General features: G+C 35.5%; 3 protein-coding genes and 2 long non-coding RNA genes across 5 annotated transcripts; all 5 read left to right on the forward strand.

Moving 5' to 3' along the window:
• Window positions 1-2,445: 2,445 nt before the first annotated feature.
• Window positions 2,446-3,239, forward strand: LOC119559262. Its single transcript, XM_037872333.1, has 3 exons — window positions 2,446-2,654; window positions 2,719-2,967; window positions 3,029-3,239. Exons 1-3 carry the CDS (start codon window positions 2,520-2,522, stop codon window positions 3,092-3,094), a joined length of 450 nt encoding a protein of 149 aa, XP_037728261.1. The 5' UTR covers window positions 2,446-2,519; the 3' UTR covers window positions 3,095-3,239.
• A 1,429-nt stretch (window positions 3,240-4,668) lies between these two features.
• On the forward strand, window positions 4,669-5,165 carry LOC119559269. The gene is made up of 2 exons (XM_037872339.1): window positions 4,669-4,842; window positions 4,907-5,165. Exons 1-2 carry the CDS (start codon window positions 4,669-4,671, stop codon window positions 5,018-5,020), a joined length of 288 nt encoding a protein of 95 aa, XP_037728267.1. The 3' UTR covers window positions 5,021-5,165.
• Window positions 5,166-5,456: 291 nt separating this feature from the next.
• LOC119559266 lies at window positions 5,457-5,780 on the forward strand. Its single transcript, XM_037872335.1, has 2 exons — window positions 5,457-5,597; window positions 5,657-5,780. Exons 1-2 carry the CDS (start codon window positions 5,463-5,465, stop codon window positions 5,717-5,719), a joined length of 198 nt encoding a protein of 65 aa, XP_037728263.1. The 5' UTR covers window positions 5,457-5,462; the 3' UTR covers window positions 5,720-5,780.
• An 8,811-nt stretch (window positions 5,781-14,591) lies between these two features.
• LOC119559271 lies at window positions 14,592-14,953 on the forward strand. Its single transcript, XR_005220704.1, has 2 exons — window positions 14,592-14,707; window positions 14,767-14,953. It is a non-coding gene; the product is annotated as an uncharacterized LOC119559271 (long non-coding RNA).
• Window positions 14,954-16,317: 1,364 nt separating this feature from the next.
• Window positions 16,318-16,674, forward strand: LOC119559265. Its single transcript, XR_005220703.1, has 2 exons — window positions 16,318-16,428; window positions 16,488-16,674. It is a non-coding gene; the product is annotated as an uncharacterized LOC119559265 (long non-coding RNA).
• The last annotated feature ends 233 nt before the right edge of the window (window positions 16,675-16,907 follow it).

Raw genomic sequence — 16,907 nt, forward strand, 5'->3', positions numbered from 1 at the left:
ATTTTCGAAACGCTCAGTTAGGTTTTTCCAGGCTGAGCGAAAGCCATCATTGGTGAGTGGGGATCTTGAAACTATGGAATGAGCTTCGCCACTTGTTTTTGAATTTAAGTGGAATAATTTTTCAACGGGCGTTAGACTCGGATTGTCTATGTATATTGCCGTGAAAAGGTCCCGGAAAGTCGGCCAGCGAAGATAGTCGCCAGAGAAAACCTCTGTGTCGATAGGAGGGAGCCGACAGCCATAAGACGTGGAATTTCGGGACGGAGTTACTGGAGCTTGAGGTATTTGGGAGGAGCCTTTTTGGATTTGTTCCATCAGCTGCGCGGCAAATATTTCGTAAGTGGAGTACGTTTGGTAATACGTGGACTTTAGTATGGATTTTGTGTCTGCTGCGCTCTCGCCTGCAGATATAATGCTGTCGGAGCATATGTCGTATGCTGCCTTTACCGTTTGCCACAAGGAATTGAGGTGATCGCGACGGATGTTACAGGCGGATAACGTTGGTGTAGGAGCACCTGGAGCGTTCACAGTGGCCTCAAAGTGGATCAGACAGTCAGCTGTGGCCATAAATCGGGTTAAAGCGGATTTTACTGATGTTGCCATGACGTTAAATAATTTAGAATTTTAATTCAGATGTAAGGAAACGGATTGGAATCAAATTGGAATTTAGGAACCAATTAAGATTGTAAATATATACGGTCACACTGTCGGATAGGCAATAAATATTTATTATATCGGAATGTCGGACTTATGTAAGGAATTACGGACTTTAATATTGTTTGTTTGAAAAGAACACTTTTTGTGAGCTCTTGACCCACTGTGCACTGGCGATATACGTATGTATGCACACTGTACATATGTACATATGTGGGGTGCGAATAGCGGAATAACGTTGCGGGAATTGGAAAGACTTCGCTTATGTTTGTATGTCGGTGCGTTTGTATGTCACCTGCACAACTAAATTGCAAACGATTTGCTGGAGTAAATTTGTGGATATTGTCACTTTGTTTTTAATTTTAGAAATAGTTTAGCCGTATTTGTAGGTCGAGAAAAGTAGTTGGAGTGGACTGTATTAGAAAAAAGTGGTCTGTATTAGATTGTTTTTGTAAATATACACATGCAGCTGGAACACAGTAAAAAATAAAGAGTGCAAATCTTAAGGTCAATCTTTATGATCGGGAATTTTTTACTGTGGCTGAGTTATATTTTAGACACAATTGGAATTGAAAATATATTTGAGAAATATTTTTGTTGAATAGTAGCACTGAAATATCTTCTGGAATTGTTTCAAGTGTACAATTGTGGGCAAAGGAAACTGGAATATTGTCGGGCACAAGTAACGGAATCGAAATACATATATTAAATGCCGTTGCGTCGGATTAATCACTTTTAGATTTAGACAATATATCATACAGAAAGTTAGTCGAAATAGGGTTCGAAAAACTGGCGTATGACCGGCAATTATAGTAAGTGGAACTTATCTGGAGCGGTTCAAGCCTGCTGGGACAAAATCAAAGAAAACTCCAGGAGACGAAAATCCAAAGATTTTGAAATCCGGCTTCGACTGGACCAAAATGTTGGGGCGATGCGGCTTGATCGTTGGAAATAGTTGAAGCCCCAAGACTGAATGGTACCCAAAAAACACGGGAGTACTTTTGGGGTTTTTTCGCGACGAGCGTAGGTGTTTATTAGTACACTTTGAAACATGAACTGCCTAAGCCTAACTTAACTTAAGCGCTCCAGAGCAGAGCGGAGACTTAGGGGAGAGATGGAGAGCGGACGGCAGTGCGAGCGCGCGAGATGTAGACATCTGGATAAAACTGCCGCTCGACACTGCCTCCTGAAATTAAACGCCCTTTTGACGTGAACAAATACCTAATTATATTTATTAGTTTTTGTTTTATTTATACTATGGTTTTGTGGTAATTACAAATTGCCTACTATCTATTTTTCTAGCTATTGGGCCTTAAGATAGGTGACGGTATTATATACATTATATCTAAATATCTTATTTTCCTTACCTATACAAAATTTGGAGTATTTTTTACAAGACTAAAAGATATATATCTTCTTCTTAAAGATATATTTATACTGTAACTATGAGATATTTTTAGCAACAAACATTTTTTCCATTTTAAATATTATTGAACACCCAAAATTCCAATTGAAAAGTCGTTATATCTATCTAATAATCTTAAAAATCATAAATTAAAACAGCCTTTGAAATCTTTGGGATCATACTGAGATCTTACAACCAACAATACCCCCAATGCAATAGTTATCGGAACACTCAGCCCCTCTCTTAATAAGTAATGTATATTTTTACCTTCGTGCTTACGCATATTTCCCTACTTTAATTAGTTTAGACTCATACCAAATAAATAGGAATTGAAGTGAATAAAGCAAATTAGACGGTATCTGATAGTCAGAATACGCTGATATATTAGTCACTGTTTTCGCTGTCTCTTCGCTTCGTTCGCAAAATCGAGATCGTTTATAAGTTGCGATCGAAATGCCGAATGCGTCAGTTGAAGCTTAACTTTGCCAGCGAGAAGATGTCGATGATTCCCACGATCGCCCATCTGGCCCTTATGTTGTGTGTCCTGGGTTGTGTTGCTGCATATCAGCAAAATTGTCAACCAAATGGAGGATATGTAAGTTTTTAATATAAATAATTGTCTTACTTATTTTATAATTATAATATTATTTAACGCACAGTGTCAAATGCACACGGACTGCTGCTCGAGAACGTGCAAAACCTACAATCTAGTTTGTGCCCCTAGGGTTGACGCTTTCGATCCAATTAAATATACTAAGATGAATATTTTCGATGTGATGCCAGTGAAACCACCCAAAGATAAGGTGATAATTTATGGTCTTCCTGGTGAGTCAGAACCATCGGATGATTTATTTTCTTTTGGGCCAAATACAAAATCAGCCGCAGAATGCCGGCAAGTCGGTCAACCTGTAAGATGACTTCCTTATCAGCTTGACCAGCTTTCACTCTCAATTTGTATTTATTTTCCAGTGCTCCCGGGCCGAAGAATGCTGCAATATGCGTTGTCACACGTATTTGCATAGGTGTGTCACCTAAATTGTATTCAAACAATGAGGGAAGACGACAGCCAGCTATTACCAAAATAATCCATATTCAGGAAAGGTGCAGCCCTTTATAGATTAAGTGGAACAAATTCAATAAATATAAGACAACATTTTGAATTGTTCTGTTAATATTGTTATTCGAAGACTTTATTCATTTATCTAAACCTATTCTTAAATATATATGGTGGCTACACATTGAATAATATTTTAAAATGTTTATACAACTTAGAATTTTATAATAAAAGCCTTAAAATTATTGAAATGAAAGTATTTTAAATGTTGGGAAAAAACCTACGCTGTCGCTGTAAGCTATTAAAATGATAACGCAAAGGTTGCACATATTTGTGGTGATGAAAAAAAATACCCATAATTTAAATTAACTGATAATATTATTTACTTCTTTACATTATCGAATGTATAAAAGCTGGGATTTCCGGAAAACTTTAAAGAGCTTTTTGCCAGTTTATTTTAAATACTGTTACGGGTTCTATCTCATATAGTTTGTGTGCTTTGATGCTCCTGTGATAAACTTTAAGTATTTAATGAGAATGGGAGACACTCAAAAATAACCTTAACCTACTGATATCAATAACAAATTATATCGACTTGAAACACACTGTGATACTCATATCTCTTTCTCTATTTATGTCTGTTGTCGTTTTTGATGCGTTGACATTAAATATTGACAGGGCAATTCCCAATTATCTCGAGCGTCTTGACACAAATGTAACCCGACTTCTTGACTTGGACAAACAGAGGAGCCTGTCCAACAAGAACAGTTGCAATTAATTATTGCCGCAGGGTCAGTTAGCCAATAATGGGGGAGTTTATAAGCCATGCTCTCACCAACTTTGATATTTAGTTCACTTTTTGTTAGAAACCGATTTGAAGTCATAATGCTGGTCATTTTATTAGTCCTTCTAGTGCTGGCTGTAAGAAAGAAAGAAAATATAAGTGTCCTATTCCATTTAGCAATAGCAATAGCAATAGACATAATTCGAAAAAAATATTATTGTTACAGTTAAAATAAAATAAAAAAAAAAAAAATTTGAAATGTAAAAATAGAAATCTTTTATATTATATGCTTAAAAAAATATTTAAAAGTTACAATGAAAAAATGAAAATTTTAAAACTTGCTTAAATTAATTTAAAACCTTTTTATTTACTTAGTCCCAAATTCAAGCTCTGCCCGTTGGCAAGGATACTTCTCCACAGGATGTCAAATTACCTCTGATTTCCAAGCCACCTATACAGCAGCAACTGAATCCTCTCAACCAGGATGAGGTTACCATGTTCACCAATATGTTCCTTACCCTCTTCCGCGGAGTAGCTGACTATAGGAACATGGTGGCCGCCGATACAGTCCAAAGCGTTTGGCAGAGTCCGCCAGTTGTTGACTTCAGTCATCGGCTTTTCGCCACCTAGGAATATTTTTTTATTCGAAACTGTTTTTGCGTAAACAAACTGTAATAACAATGTTGATAAAAGTAATCTGTTTTTCATTTTGGCCAAAAGCGGTATATAAGAGTTCTGCTTATGGAAGAGCCATTAGTAAGAAATTTAATCATGAAGCTTAACGTAGCCATCATAATTGCTATCCGGATACTTTTGGGGATGGTCATTGCCTTACCCACTCTTCAGATCGATCCCAGACACATTCCCTACGGAATGGAAGAATTTCGACCATTTCTTGTCAGAAATTCCACCGACGTGCTGCCTTTGTCAAAAAATCTCACGCAAGTAATTAACTAACTAAAAGGACTATAATCTTGTTGTTCTTTGGCTAATTGATTGTTTTTACAAGATTCAACGACTTCGATGGGCCGATAAATGTGTGCAGTTTAGGAATAAGTGCTCATTGGCAGAGCATTGTTGCAGTCTAAAATGCTTGAAACGAATTTATCGCTGCATTACGTAGATTAAAACAAGTAGATGTAACTAATAAGTACTTAATAATTTAAAAAATTTACTTATTTTATTAGAAATATTAAATATATATTTTTTAAATACATGAGGTTGCCAATGAAAAGTTCTGGATTGGAAATCATTTATCAAAAAGTGTGTAACACCATTCTGATAGACTATAATTTTTTTAAATAAATATGATTTTTTTTGTATAATTTATCCCTAAAAGTATTCACCAATGCATCTATAATCTTATTTAAATTTAAAAATATTTCCTTAAAAACTAAGAGAACCAATAAAATATTAAGCGACTTCTCTTTCTGTTTGTTTATACACTCGTCTCTTAAAATAGGTAAATAATAAACCGTAGCCTTATTAACTAAAGTTCCCGTCACACATTAATCGTTTCTTAAAGCCATGAGTGTCAGTTGGATTTTAACATTTCCAGTGAGAAGATGTTGATCGCCCGATTATTAAATTTGTTCTGTATCCTGGGCTTTGTGGTTGCACTACAGGATCTACAAAATTCTACAAGCACTGTCACTACGAGTACAAGCGCTGCCAAGTATTGTCAGCTAAGTGGGGGATATGTAAGTTGTCAGTATAAAGCAACTCAATTTCATAGTTTAATGCCTTGCTTAAACCGCAGTGTCGAATGCATATGGACTGCTGCTCAAGAAGGTGTATGCAAGTGCCTGCAGAATGTCGTTAACTCGGAGTACATGACTCTCAATTCTTTACGAATTTAAATAAAAAGTACATTTTATTATAAACTAAAAAATTTGAAATACCTACTGCCCACTTAATTATTTATTTGTGTATTTACTAAATATTATATACACACATACAATTTAAACAATTTGTATGTTTAAATTATTCCTAAAAAAGTATCTAAGAGCGTTGTCAAGATTTAATGAGTTTTTCAATTGTTTATTCATTCCCTCGTCTGAATATAAAAGGCGTGGCATATTTAGTGACACTACTTTCATGTGTTATTTCCTATATAAAAGGCAAAAGCCCCATTTAAACTTAAACTTAGGCTGTGTGAAAATGCTGATCGCCCAACTTGGACTTTTCTTGTGTATCCTGGGATATGTGGCTGCAAAATGTCAGCAAAATGGAGATTCTGTATGTTTTCAATATAAAATAAATTAATATTAATGATCATTTAAACAACAGTGTCAGATTCATACGGATTGCTGCGAAGGAATGTGCTTGAATGAGCTCGATGTACAACTTGTCCAAACTTCAATTTGCCTTATCAAATAGGAAAACCCCATCTAGTATGATCAGTTATTCTGCCTGTCCATCTTCAAAACAAAAAATTTTATAAAATTAAAATAATAAATTATTCAGGTGAATAATTTGAAATAACTTCTTTATAAATTACAACACGAAACGTTCGACATTTGACATTGAAACCACTGGAATAGGACTTTAAAATCATATAAAGGAGTATAAAAGAATAAATAAAAGAAGTCCAAAATAAAATATATTTTTACATACTTTTCAAAAGCATTACAGTGATTTCATGATTTTCAAAAGCTGATAAAGTTGATCCACCGTGATAATATTGATCCCCAGACGGTAACTTTAAGTTTGGCTATGAAATAAGGAACTCTATAAATAAATAGCTTTAAATAATTTTTTTAAGTATAGCAATTTACTGGCTCGGGAAGTAAAGGTAATGGAAATATGCACTGTCACATTTTCAATGCCTTATACATCTGTAAACTAGTTTATTTACAGAGTTATTATTATCTGCTTATTCATACACTCGCTGGCAATAAAAGACCCATATATATTACTCCCAGTATTAAAACCAAAGTCACCAGTTGAATTATAGCTTTGAAATCGTGAAAATGTTTGTCGCCCGACTAGTACTTTTCTTGTGTATCCTGGTGTCGGTGGCTGCCATTTGCCATCATAATGGGGAAAGTGTAAGTTTTACATAAATAAGACACTCTACTGGCTAATTTAATGCTTATTTTATTCTCAGTGTACGACCCATTCGGAGTGCTGTTCGGCAATGTGTTTGACCAACGTGGGTCAGTGTGCCCCAAAAAACGGAGCACTGTGGGCATAACTAGCCTTTCATCTTGAGCTAAAAGGGTTTTAAAATGAATTACAATAAAATATAACTATTAAATACACTAAATGAAATTATTGACTTGTTTCTTTAATAAACTTTAATTTGTAAATTATTTATAATGCAAGACTATACAACATTTTAAAGCCAATGTCTCCTTTCTTTAAGTTTCGCAATAAAACGTTTAATGTGGCATACTTTTACGCAGCATAATAAATGATTTCACGGAAATGTATTATTTGTATATACATGACAAACCCTAAGTTTTTCGGTTTTAAAGCTTGTCTAAGCCAAAGTGTGACATGTATAAGGATTACTGTTCCAGACAGTGCCTAACCCACCTGTCTTGTTTCGCCCCCAAGTCTCGGGAACCGTGGTAATTACATGCAATTCGCATTTGGCCACCATTGCACCTCACGTTCCATCACCTCCACACATCCTGCCTGCTCATCCTCCTCAGCTGTTTAGTCAATCACTCGACTGGCAATAATAAAGCAAAGCCATATCAATTTGTATATTTAAAATATTTCTTAAAAAACTAAATAAGAGCGTTGTCGAGATTTAATGAGTTTTTTATTTGTTTATTCATTCCATCGTCTGAATATAAAAGGTGTTGGCATATTAACTGACACTATGACATGTGTTAGTTCTTATATAAAAGACAAAAAGCCTCAGTTGATCTTCACTTGGCCCAACTTGGACTTTTCTTATGTATCTTGGGCTATGTGGCTGCAAAATGTCAGCAAAATGGAGATTCTGTATGTTTTCAATATTTATTTATTTATTTATTAAAGATGTTAGTCAAATTTACAAAACTAAAACTAACATAGGGGGTTGTAGTACTAGCTGCGGGGCCTTCGACTACGTAATTTTTAGTAAGTGAACTTAATTTAAGAATATTTTAAATTTTGGTTTTAGATTAATTTGTATAAGTTGGTTTTTTTTAGGAAATTTATAATAGTTGTTATATTTTCTGCTGTTGGGTGCATGAGGTAGTCGGTGGCTTTGAGATTTTTAAAAAGTAGTTGCTTTTCCTGGGTTATTGCTGGGCATGAATCTAGGATGTGTTCCATGTTAACTGGAGTTGATTGGCAGAGAGGGCAGTTGCGAGAGGTGTTAGGATCGAGAAGGTGTTTGTGTGTTATGATTGAATGTCCAAGGCGGAGTCTTATAAATTTGATTTGGTCAACTCTGGTAATTTCTTCTTGAATTATGTTAGCGAGTGTTGATATGTGGGTGTTGTTTGTGTTAATGTTTTTGTACCATGTGTTGCATTTGTTTATTAGGGTTTCCTTTTCTTGCGTTAGGTGATTTTTTAGAAGTTTGTTTATGTCTTTTATATTTTCGTTTTTCGTATATATAAGTGGCATTTTCGTTGCTTCTTTGGCCGTTTTGTCTGCGAGTTCGTTTCCTTTGATGTTGGAGTGTCCTGGGGTCCATAAAAGTTTTATTTTAGGTTGTTTTGATTGTATTTGTGATCTGATAAGTGCTGGGTATTTGTTGAGGTTTTGTGGATTGCGGATTGCTTCGATCGCTCCTAAGGAGTCAGAGCAGATTACAAATTTTCCTCTCCTACTAATTGCAATTTTAATGGCATCGAGGATTCCAATTATCTCTGCTGTTAGGATTGATGAATAAGGTGGCAGGTTTCCGTAGTGCAGTGTTTCTGTTTCGGTGGTTATAGCAAAGGCTGTGTTTGAATTTTGTTGGGATCCGTCCGTGTATATAAATGTATGGTTTTTGTAGTTTTCTTTTGTTTCATTGAAAAGTTTTTGGAATGTTTCAGGTGAGGTGTTGTTTTTTTTGTAGTTGTGTAGCGAGGTGTTGATTATATTTTCTTGTAGTTGCCATGGCGGTTTTGTTTTGTATAGTTTTGTTGGTTGGAAGGGTATGCTAAGAAGTTGACAATTTCCTATAGCTCGTTCTAGTGTTGAGGTCCATTTTTTTCTTCTGGTTATTGGTATGATAAATTTGTGTATTGGTGTATCTTTAGAGCGAATGAGGTTTTTAAAGAGTTTGGTTGTAAGGTGGTCTCGCCGTTGCTCGATGGTTGGAAGGCTGGATTCGTAAAGTAAATTATATGTTGGTGTTGTGCGAAACGCACCTAGGACTGCTCTAAGAGCTGCGTTTAGTGTGGTTTTTAATTTGTTTAGTATGTTTTTTGGGGCGTACCCATATGTATGAAGTGCATAGTCAATTTTAGATATAAGTATGGCTTTTGTGATGTTTAGTAGAGTGTTTGTGTTGCAGTTAAACTTGGGGCTGGCCAAGCATTTTATGATGTTTAGTTTGTTGGAGAGTGATGGTATGAGAGTATCAATGTGTGAGTTCCAGTTGTATTTCTTGTTTATGGTCAGTCCGAGTATTTTGAGTGATGCTACGTTTTTTATGCTAGAATTCTGTGTTGTAATTACGCAGTTGCATCTGTGTTTTCTACATATGTGTAGATGTTGACATTTAGTTTGTGATAGGGATGCACCTGAGTAACTTCCCCAGTCTTCTATTTTCCTAAAGAGGTGGTTTAGGTTGATGGTAATGTTTTTCTTATTTTTTAGATTTACCAGCAAAAGGAAATCGTCTGCATATGCGCTGAATTTGATCTGTTTATATCTTGTCAGGATGTTGGCTAGTTTATTGAATGCTATTAGAAAGAGTACCACTGATATGGGGGACCCTTGCGGGATTCCGTTTTCCAAAGGGTGTATGTTTGAGTAGTGTGTCCCTATTCGGACTGTTATCTTTCTGCTTTTGGTGAAGTTTATAATGTAATTTATTATTTTGTGGCCGCATTTCCATTTTATCAGTTGATCAATTATTGAGTGAGTACCTACTCGATCGAAAGCTCTTGCGAAGTCAAGAGAGATGAGTGAGGTATGTTTCCTAGTATTGAGCGACTTCGTGATGATGTGATCTGCATAGAGCAGATTATCTGAAGTCGATTTACCTTTCTTGAAACCAAATTGGTGTGGGTGTAGAAGTTTGTCGTTGTTAAGGAACCACCATAGTCTGTTCGCTATTATTTTGTCCATTGTTTTACTCAGGCAGCAGTTAAGTGATATGGGTCGGTATGATGAGATGTCGGTTTTGTCCTTTTGAGGTTTCAGAATTGGTATGATCAGACTGGTTTTGTATGATTGAGGGATGTAGTGGTTGAAGATGTTGTTGAAGTGAGAAATTATTCTATTTTTTATTGATGGTGAACTGTTTTTAATCATGGGGTATGAGATTCTATTGATTCCTGGTGTTGTGCCTTTAAGTGATTGGAGAGCAATGGTTAATTCGATGTTGGTTATGGGTTTGTCAATTTCTAAAGCAGATGTGGTTGGGATGTGATTGAGGGTTATTGTGTTGTGTTTATGGGAGGTGAATTCTTGGCTGAAGTTTGCGTCTTTTGAGAGATGGGACCAGTGTTGTGCGAGCAGGTTAGCGATTTGGTTTTTGTCGTTGGTAGTTACGTTATTGTTGGTTGTTATGCAGTGTATTTGTTTTGCTGGGTTAAGACCGCAAAATCGGCGAATGTTGTTCCATATTTTTGTTGTTGGTGTGTTTGATTGAATGGTTGATGTGAAAGTGGTTGTGGATTCCCTTTTCCTAATTTTAATTTCCCTTTTCAGGAACGCGTTTGCTTTTCTGTAAGCGATGATCGTTTCTTGGGTTGTGTTTCTTTTCAATGCTTTCCATGTTTGTTTTTTCTTTATGTGTAGCTCTGCTAAGTTTTTGTTCCACCAGGGAACTGTGCGGGAGTGTCGGTTGGGTAGTGTTTGTGGTATTGCATGGTGTGCGCTTTTTATAATTATTTTATTAATTAGTGCTGTTTCTTTGTTTATGTTAGTTGAGGGGGGATATAGGTTGTTGTTGTAATGTGTGTGGGCTGCAAAGTTGTCCCAGTTTGCTTCGTTTAGTTTAAAAATTGGTGTCTTTTTGTTGATGATGGTGTCGGTTGGAAAAAGGGTAATGATGATTGGGAAGTGGTCACTTCCGAAAAGGTCATCTATTAGATTCCAGGTTGTGATTGGTGTGAGAGAGGGAGAACAAAAGCTGAGGTCAATGTGCGTGAAGGTGTTGTGTGTAGTGAAGTGTGTTGGTGACTTATCATTTAGTAGGGTAAGTTGTGACTGTTCAATGTACTTAGCTATTGTTTTTCCTCTTGAGTTCGAGTGTGTGGATCCCCAGTTTTGGTGCCAGCTGTTAAAATCTCCTGTTATCATGACAGTTTCGTTGTTGATGTTAATTACGTTGTTCAGGTTATTGCGCGAAAAGGATTTGTTGGGTGAAATATAAATGGAGTATATTTTAAAGTTTTCTTTTGATTTTATTTCGGCTGCTATTGCTTCTACATCTTCATTGATGTTACTTTGAGTGTGTTGAATTGATTTGTGGATTAGCAGGGCTACTCCTCCAAATCTGTTGGATGCAATGTTTGTTAGTATATTGTACTTTATTGGTGTCGGTAGGCTGTGAAAATGTTGTATGTGTGTTTCTTGGAGTGAGATAATATGTGGAGAGTGTGTCTTGATGAGTATTAGTAGTTGGTTGTAATTGTTCAGATATCCCTTTATATTCCATTGTAATATTTTTAAGGACATAGTTTAATGAAGTTTATGTGTTTGTTTAATGACGTTCGTGCTGGAAAGGTTTGATCTTTGTTCTTTTGCTTTGAGATTTTTAGATAGGATAGATTTTTCTTTATTTTGGCTTCTGAGTATACGGTCGTTTGTTGATGTCGAGGGTTTTTGAGAGTCGTCATTGGTAAGTGAGCGCATTTCTTCATCGAATAAGTCGTAGGCTGCGGGGGTACGTACTATTTTAGAGATCTCTTCATATTTCTTGTCAACCTCTTTAAGAAAGTCGTCTAATCCGGTTGTTTTCTTATGGATTACGTTATTATTCTGGATTTGTGTTTCATTTGATCTGGTGGGGTTTTCTGTAGGTGGTGGATTTATTAGGGTTTGGGAGTAAGAAGTTTCTTGGATAGGGTTGTGACGTGTGAAGTAAATGGAGCGGGCAGTTTTATGGTCTACTTTTTCGGTGATTCTAATGGCTATGAGTTCCTGTTCCTTGAGAAATATTGGGCATTTTCTGTCCATGGATGTGTGGTTGCCCTTGCAGTTAATGCACTTTGGTTGCTGTTTGCATTCGTTGTTGTCATTGTTGTGAGTGGTCTCAGCGCAGTTTTTGCATGAAGGGTTTTCTTGCTTGCAGCCAGGTTGTGGGTGGTTAAAGCGAAGGCATTTTTTGCATTGCATAGGGCGTGGTATGTATGGGCGTGTGAATACTATTTCATAGCCAATAAACACCTTTTCAGGGAGATTGGTGGAGTTGAACGTTAGCGTTATAAGTCCTGTTGGGACTCGGGTTTGGTCGACTAGTTTGGTCCATTTGTAGACCTCAGAAACTTTTTGGGACTTCAGTTCGGCTAGAATTTCTTCTTCTGAGACATTCCTAAGCAAATTACAATAAATGACTCCCTTGGTCTCATTAAGGTTCTTGTGTTCGTATGCTTCTACGTCTACTTCACCAATTTTTTTAATTTTGAGTAATTTTTCTGCTTGTTGGGTGTTTTTTGTTTGAACCAGAATTGTACCTGCTCTAGTTACTTTGCATTTTTCGACTTCACCTCCGCACACGTAGTCGATTGATTTTTTTATGATAAATGGATTTGTGTTTTCCAGGGATAAATTGTCTTTTCTTTTTATAACAATAAATTTATGTTCAATTATTGAGCTCTTAGAAAAAAGTTTGTTTTTGTCTGGTGGTAACATTTTGCTTTCGTGGGGCGAACCCCCTGCTTGTGGTTGTTGTGATCACGTGACTGTTTGTTGTTGTATTTTTTTTGATTTTTGGGTGTCTCTTTTGTTCACTTGTTTGTTGTTGCAAGTTTTGCTGATAAGCACTGGTTGTTGGTGATTTTAGATCGCCGTAGCTACACGTCTTTACTCAATGAGGTCTGGAGTGAAACTGATGTTTTCAATATAAAACAAGGGAGAACGCTATAGTCGAGTACCTCGACTATCAGATACCCGTTACTCAGCTTAAGAGACCAAAGGGAAATGGAGATATGCAAGCAGCAAAGCGAGATTTAAATGCGCCACCTACCGGCGGAAGGCAGATTTAAGCGTTGTGGGCGTTAGGGTAGGCGTGGCAAATTTTTTTTTTTGATCAATCGATAGGTATTGACGAGACCAATACATTTCAGTTAAAAATTTTTATCTAGCATGAAAATTGTGGACGCCACAGGCTTGGGCGGTTTGTAGGCGCTATAGTGGGCGTGGCATATTCGCGTGACAAAATTGCGCTGCGTACAAAGCTACGGAATCTACGTCTGAGATCCCGATTCTCTATCTTTGATAGTTTCCGAGATAACCACGTTCATATTTACGATTTTTTGAAGTTTGGGGGCGGCTTGTGGGCGTAAAAGTGGGCGTGGCAAAATTTTTTTTGGGTCAATCGATAGGTATTGATAAGAACAATACATTTCAGTTAAAATTTTTATTCTAGCATCAAAACTGTAGGAGCCACAGTTTTGGGCGGTTTGTGGGCGTAAAAGTGGGCGTGGCACTCTACTGAAACAAACTTGCGCTGCGTAAGAAGCTCAGGAATCTGCACGCCAAATCTCAATAGCCTAGCTCTCATAGTTTCCAAGATCTCAGCGTTCATCCGGACAGACGGACAGACGGACAGACGGACAGACGGACAGACGGACATGGCTAGATCGACTCAGCTAGTGATACTGATCAAGAATATATATACTTTATGGGGTCGGAAACGCTTTCTTCTGCCTGTTACATACTTTCCGACGAATCTAGTATACCCTTTTACTCTACGAGTAACGGGTATAATAAATACAAAAATAATAATCATTTAAACAAGAGTGTCTGATTCACACGGATTGCTTCTCAGGAATGTGCTTGAATGTGCTCGATGTACAAATTGTCCAAATAGGATAACCCCATCTAGTATGATCAATTATTCTGCCATCTTCAAGACAAAAAAAATATTATAAAATAATATTATTAAATTATTCAGGTGAATAATTTGAAATAACTTCTTTATAAATTACAACACGAAACATTCAACATTTGACTTTGAAACCACAGGAATAGGGCTTTGAAATCACTTATAAAGGAGTATAAAAGAATAAATAAAAGAAGTCCAGAATAAAATATATTGTTGCATACTTTTCGACAGCGTAATAGTGATTTCATGATTTCCAAAAGCTGATAAAGTTGATTCACCGTAATAAAGTTGATCCCCAGACGGTAACTTTAAGTCTGGCTATGCAAAAAAAAACTCTATAAATAAAAAGCTTTCAAAATTTTTTTAAGGTAAGCGATTTACTGGCTCAAAAATAAGGGTAATGGAAATATGCACTGTCACATTTTCAATGCCTTAAACATTTGTAAACTTGTTTATTTACAGAGTTATTATCATATGCTTATTCATACACTCGGCTGGCAATAAAAGACCTTTATTTATTACTCCCAGTATTAAAACAAAAGTCACCAGTTGAATTTTGTCTTTGAAATTGTGAAAATGTTTGTCGCCCGACTTGTACTTTTCTTGTGTATCCTGGTGTCGGTGGCTGCCACTTGCCATTATAATGGGGACAGAGTAAGTTTCACATAAATAAGACACTCTACTGGCTAATTTAATGCTTACTTTCATCTCAGTGTACGGCCCATGGTGAGTGCTGTTCGGGAATATGTTTGAAGATCGTGGATCAGTGTGCCCCAAAAATCCAAGCACAGTGGGCATAACTAGCCTTTCATCTTGGGGTGAAAGGGTTTTAAAATTAATTACAAAAAAATATAACTATTAAATACACTAAATAAAATTATTGACTTGTTTCTTTAATAATCTTTAATTTGTAAATTATTTATAATGCAAAACAATACAACACTTTAAAGCCAATGTCTCCTTTTTTTAAGTTTTGCAATAAAACGCACGATAATAAATGATTTCATGGAAATGTATTATTTGTATATACATGACAAACCCTAAGTTTTTCGGTTTTAAAGCTTGTTTAAGCCAAAGTGTGACATGTATAAGGATTACTGTTCCAGACAGTGCCTAACCCATTTGAATTTGAAAAAACTTCTTTATAAATTACAACTCGAAACATTCGACATTTGACTTTGAAACCACTGGAATAGAAGTCCAGAATAAAATATATTGTTGCATACTTTTCGACAGCGTAATAGTGATTTTATGATTTCTAGAAGCTGATAAAGTTGATCCACCGTAATAAAGTTGATCTCCAGACGGTAACTTTTAGTCTGGCTATGAAAAAAAAGACTCTATAAATAAACAGCTTTCAAAATTTTTTTAAGTAAAGCAATTTACTGGCTCGGAAATAAAGGTGATGGAAATATGCACCGTCACATTTTCAATGACTTATACATCTGTAAACTAGTTTATTTACAGAGTTATTATCATATGCTTATTCATACACTCGGCTGGCAATAAAAGACCTATATACAGTGGTCGGCATAAGTATTTTGACAAAACAAAAGTTAAGTATACTCATAACTTGAATTTACATCTTGTAAACTATAGGCATCAATGGAAAGGTAATTTCAATGCCGTTTGAATGATACAATACATTTTTTAACCCATTCAGTATTTATTGAAAAGGACGAATTTGTGTAAATCAACTTTTAAATTTTTTTTTAAAACTTTTTTTCTCGACTTGAAAACTTAAATTTTTTGATGCAAAAAGTTTCTTCAAACAAAAATAATAGTAACTGCAAAAAGAATTTTTCAAAAATCATTTTTCTTATATTTTTTATGAATTTTTGAAAATGCTTAAAAACATGCATTTGAGCCATACTTTTCTCTTTTTCATACAAATTTTATCCGACATTGTCACCTTCAAAAAATCATAAAAAATATAAGAAAAATGATTTTTGAAAAATTCTTTTTGCAGTTACTATTATTTTTGTTTGAAGAAACTTTTTGCATCAAAAAATTTAAGTTTTCAAGTCGAGAAAAAAAGTTTTAAAAAAAAATTTAAAAGTTGATTTACACAAATTCGTCCTTTTCAATAAATACTGAATGGGTTAAAAAATGTATTGTGTCATTCAAACGGCATTGAAATTACCTTTCCATTGATGCCTATAGTTTACAAGATGTAAATTCAAGTTATGAGTATACTTAACTTTTGTTTTGTCAAAATACATATGCCGACCAGTGTATATTACTCGCAATATTAAAACGAAAGTCACCAGTTGAATTTTGGCTTTCAAATTGTGAAAATGTTTGTCGCCCGACTTGTACTTTTCTTGTGTATCCTGGTGTCGGTGGCTGCCATTTGCCATCATGATGGGGACAAAGTAAGTTTTACATAAATATGACACTCTACTGGCTAATTTAATGCTTACTTTCATCTCAGTGTACGGCCCATGGTGAGTGCTGTTCGGGAATATGTTTGAAGATCGTGGACCAGTGTTACCCAAAAAGCGGATGATTGTGGGCATAGCTAGCCTTTCATCTTGAGGTGAAAGGGTTTTAAAATTAATTACAATAAAATATAACTACTAAATTCACTAAATAAAATTATTGACTTGTTTCTTTAATAATCTTTAATTTGTAAATTATTTATAATGCAAAACAATACAACATTTTAAAGCCAATGTCTCCTTTTTTAAGTTTTGCAATAAATCGCACGATAACAAATGATTTCATGGAAATTAATTATTTGTATATACATGACAAACCCTAAGTTTGTCGTTTTTAAAGCTTGTTTAAGCCCGAGTGTGACATGTATAAGGATTACTGTTCCAGACAGTGTGCAACCCACCTGTCTTGTTTC

This window comes from Drosophila subpulchrella, unplaced genomic scaffold (assembly GCF_014743375.2).
Source record: "Drosophila subpulchrella strain 33 F10 #4 breed RU33 unplaced genomic scaffold, RU_Dsub_v1.1 Primary Assembly Seq190, whole genome shotgun sequence".
Lineage (NCBI taxonomy): Eukaryota > Metazoa > Arthropoda > Insecta > Diptera > Drosophilidae > Drosophila > Drosophila subpulchrella.

Excerpts from the sequence above, each read along its gene's own strand:
- LOC119559262 (XM_037872333.1), top strand. The coding sequence starts at position 2,520 with ATGCGTCAGTTGAAGCTTAACTTTGCCAGCGAGAAGATGTCGATGATT. Across the intron at positions 2,655-2,718 it reads GTCAACCAAATGGAGGATAT|TGTCAAATGCACACGGACTG; the intron begins GTAAGTTTTTAA and ends TTTAACGCACAG. Across the intron at positions 2,968-3,028 it reads GCCGGCAAGTCGGTCAACCT|TGCTCCCGGGCCGAAGAATG; the intron begins GTAAGATGACTT and ends TTTATTTTCCAG.
- LOC119559266 (XM_037872335.1), top strand. The coding sequence starts at position 5,463 with ATGTTGATCGCCCGATTATTAAATTTGTTCTGTATCCTGGGCTTTGTG. Across the intron at positions 5,598-5,656 it reads GTCAGCTAAGTGGGGGATAT|TGTCGAATGCATATGGACTG; the intron begins GTAAGTTGTCAG and ends CTTAAACCGCAG.
- LOC119559269 (XM_037872339.1), top strand. The coding sequence starts at position 4,669 with ATGAAGCTTAACGTAGCCATCATAATTGCTATCCGGATACTTTTGGGG. Across the intron at positions 4,843-4,906 it reads TGTCAAAAAATCTCACGCAA|ATTCAACGACTTCGATGGGC; the intron begins GTAATTAACTAA and ends TGTTTTTACAAG.